The sequence below is a fragment of the Pteropus vampyrus genome, unplaced genomic scaffold (assembly GCF_000151845.1).
Source record: "Pteropus vampyrus isolate Shadow unplaced genomic scaffold, Pvam_2.0 Scaffold180, whole genome shotgun sequence".
Classification (NCBI taxonomy): domain Eukaryota; kingdom Metazoa; phylum Chordata; class Mammalia; order Chiroptera; family Pteropodidae; genus Pteropus; species Pteropus vampyrus.
This window is the reverse complement of record NW_011888961.1, coordinates 2,688,201-2,690,629: the sequence shown is the minus strand read 5'-3', so window position 1 is coordinate 2,690,629 and position 2,429 is coordinate 2,688,201. Positions and strand designations below refer to the sequence as shown.

The 2,429-nt window shown below is 39.1% G+C and overlaps 1 protein-coding gene across 1 annotated transcript; it reads left to right on the top strand.

Moving 5' to 3' along the window:
• Window positions 1–3: 3 nt before the first annotated feature.
• On the top strand, window positions 4–1,988 carry OTUD1 (OTU deubiquitinase 1; the record flags this gene model as incomplete). The annotated part of the gene is made up of 1 exon (XM_011371030.2): window positions 4–1,988. A coding segment is annotated over one exon (738 nt), but the record flags the coding sequence as incomplete, so codon positions are not given.
• Between the last annotated feature and the right edge of the window lie 441 nt (window positions 1,989–2,429).

Sequence of the window (2,429 nt, the reverse complement as noted above, 5' to 3'; positions counted from 1 at the left end):
GGCTGGGAGAGGGCCGGCGACCGCAGCGACCCTCCGGGCGCGGACGAGGCGCGGCGGCCTGGCCCGGAGGCCGAGACACTCGCGGCCCGGAGCGGTGAGGTCCCGCAGAGCGGCGCTGCCGAGGCTGCAGTCGTCTCCAGGTCGGACACCAGAGACGAGAAACTAGCCCTGTATCTGGCCGAGGTGGAGCGGCAGGACAAGTACCTGCGACAGAGAAATAAGTACCGGTTTCACATCATTCCCGACGGCAACTGCCTCTACCGAGCGGTGAGCAAGACGGTGTACGGGGACCAGAGCCTGCACCGGGAGCTGCGGGAACAGACGGTGCACTACATCGCTGATCATCTCGACCACTTCAGCCCCCTGATAGAGGGCGACGTGGGGGAGTTTATCATCGCTGCTGCTCAGGACGGGGCATGGGCCGGGTACCCGGAATTGCTGGCCATGGGGCAGATGCTGAATGTGAATATACACTTAACTACTGGAGGGAGGTTGGAGAGCCCCACGGTGTCTACCATGATTCACTACTTGGGCCCTGAGGATTCCTTAAGGCCTAGTATTTGGCTCAGTTGGCTCAGTAATGGACATTATGATGCGGTGTTTGATCACTGCTATCCTAATCCAGAGTATGACAATTGGTGCAAACAGACTCAAGTGCAAAGAAAACGCGATGAAGAACTTGCCAAATCCATGGCCATATCCCTCTCCAAAATGTATATTGAACAAAATGCATGCTCCTGAAGTGTCTGAAAACCTACACCCTGGGAAAAGTGCATACGTAATTTGTGTTTGGAGAATTATATGAACTCTAATCAGGGTAATAGCACTTTTAAACTTCCTGGTAGATTTACTGTAGGTGTATTGCCTTAATCTTTTTTTTTTTCCCCCCCGAATGTTTTCTCAGAGCTGAAGGTTGCTGGGCACCTAAATGATGTTTCATGATAGCTTTGGGTGATCCTACTGCTATTTATAATTTGCTGTATAAAATTAGCACTACTTAATTTGCAAGCTGATTTCTCACAGTGAAAATTTGTTCATTCCTGGTAATCTATTTTCTATAAAAATGTATTTTTGCACAACATTTAAAAAATTGGTGTAACTTCATGTATGACGTGTTCCATTTTGACAAACAGCTTTCCGGCATAAACCCAGAGAAGTGCTTTATATATGAAGTTTATTATTTTGAACAGAGTTTGTGATTTAGAAGTTATTTTATGTTGTTGAATTTTACAGTTAGATAATTATTTCAAATGAACATTGATGCATTCATGTTACCAGATGATTGGCCCATTCCATTTTGATGAAACAGATTTGTTGTTTTGGAAATCATTATTTTTTTTTTAGAAATGGTCAACCTTTTAAAGAGAAATTCTTAAGAGAAGATTGTGGGAAGAGTTTTGTTTTGTTTTTTTTTAAGGGGTAGTACCAGCTCTTACTTGAATGAAAGCCTGATATTTGCTGATGGCAGAGTGATTATTCTATACTCTGGTTGATGTTAAGAGTAGTTTGGTGCTCTCAGTTGTTTTTATTTATATTTGTCATTTTGTTATAAAAGAATTTTAACATGGTATCAAGCTTTGTGATAAGCCTCCTGCTTTATATAATAATTTCTTGGATTCAACTAAGATTTGAAAACTAATAGGATTGATGCCTCAGACCAACCTTGGCAGTTATTTTATAGCGGGAGAATACTGTCAATATTCTATTCCTTTTAAATTCAAAAGATGAAATAGGATCGCCCTGTATTATGTACAAATAAAAATGTTTGTAAACAGAGCTTGTATGGTTTGCTGGGTCAAACAGTGTTCCCAACCTAAAATCTCTCATTTCCACTTTAACTACTTTTAGTCATATATTTATTAAGTAATGCAGTTTGTACTTTTTTATTTTGTAACATTTTGTGATTTTTTTGTACAATACTGTATTTGTACAATAGAGCGATTCTCAGCTGATGGAATGAGTGAATAAAATGCATAATTTTACTTTTACAATGTCTTTTTGGCTAAAGTGATTATAAAGTGATGTCTATAGGAACTTGTATCTACACAATTTTTTTTCATGTGTAAAGATGTCACTTATGGGATAGGTTTCTCAAGTTCTCACTTGGATAGGATAATCATTAGTAGTTTCAAAGAATAAGCCTCACATAATTTAAAGGTAGAGTAAGTCAAGAAATTGCTCTCATTATTTCTAATTATAATTTCTATATAAAGCTATAGATTTACCTATTGACTAAAGAAAAGGGAAGTGCAAGTATTGTGTTAACCACAATGTCTAATTGAATATCATAGTTCTGTGTTCACTCTCTGCATAGATTTTAATATTTTTAAAGAGTAAGCAAAGCAGTGCCCTAATTTTTATCTGGTCTGGCCATTTGAAATCATGAGAATCTACAAATTTTAAGTTGTGTTATTTCAGATTTAGTTGAG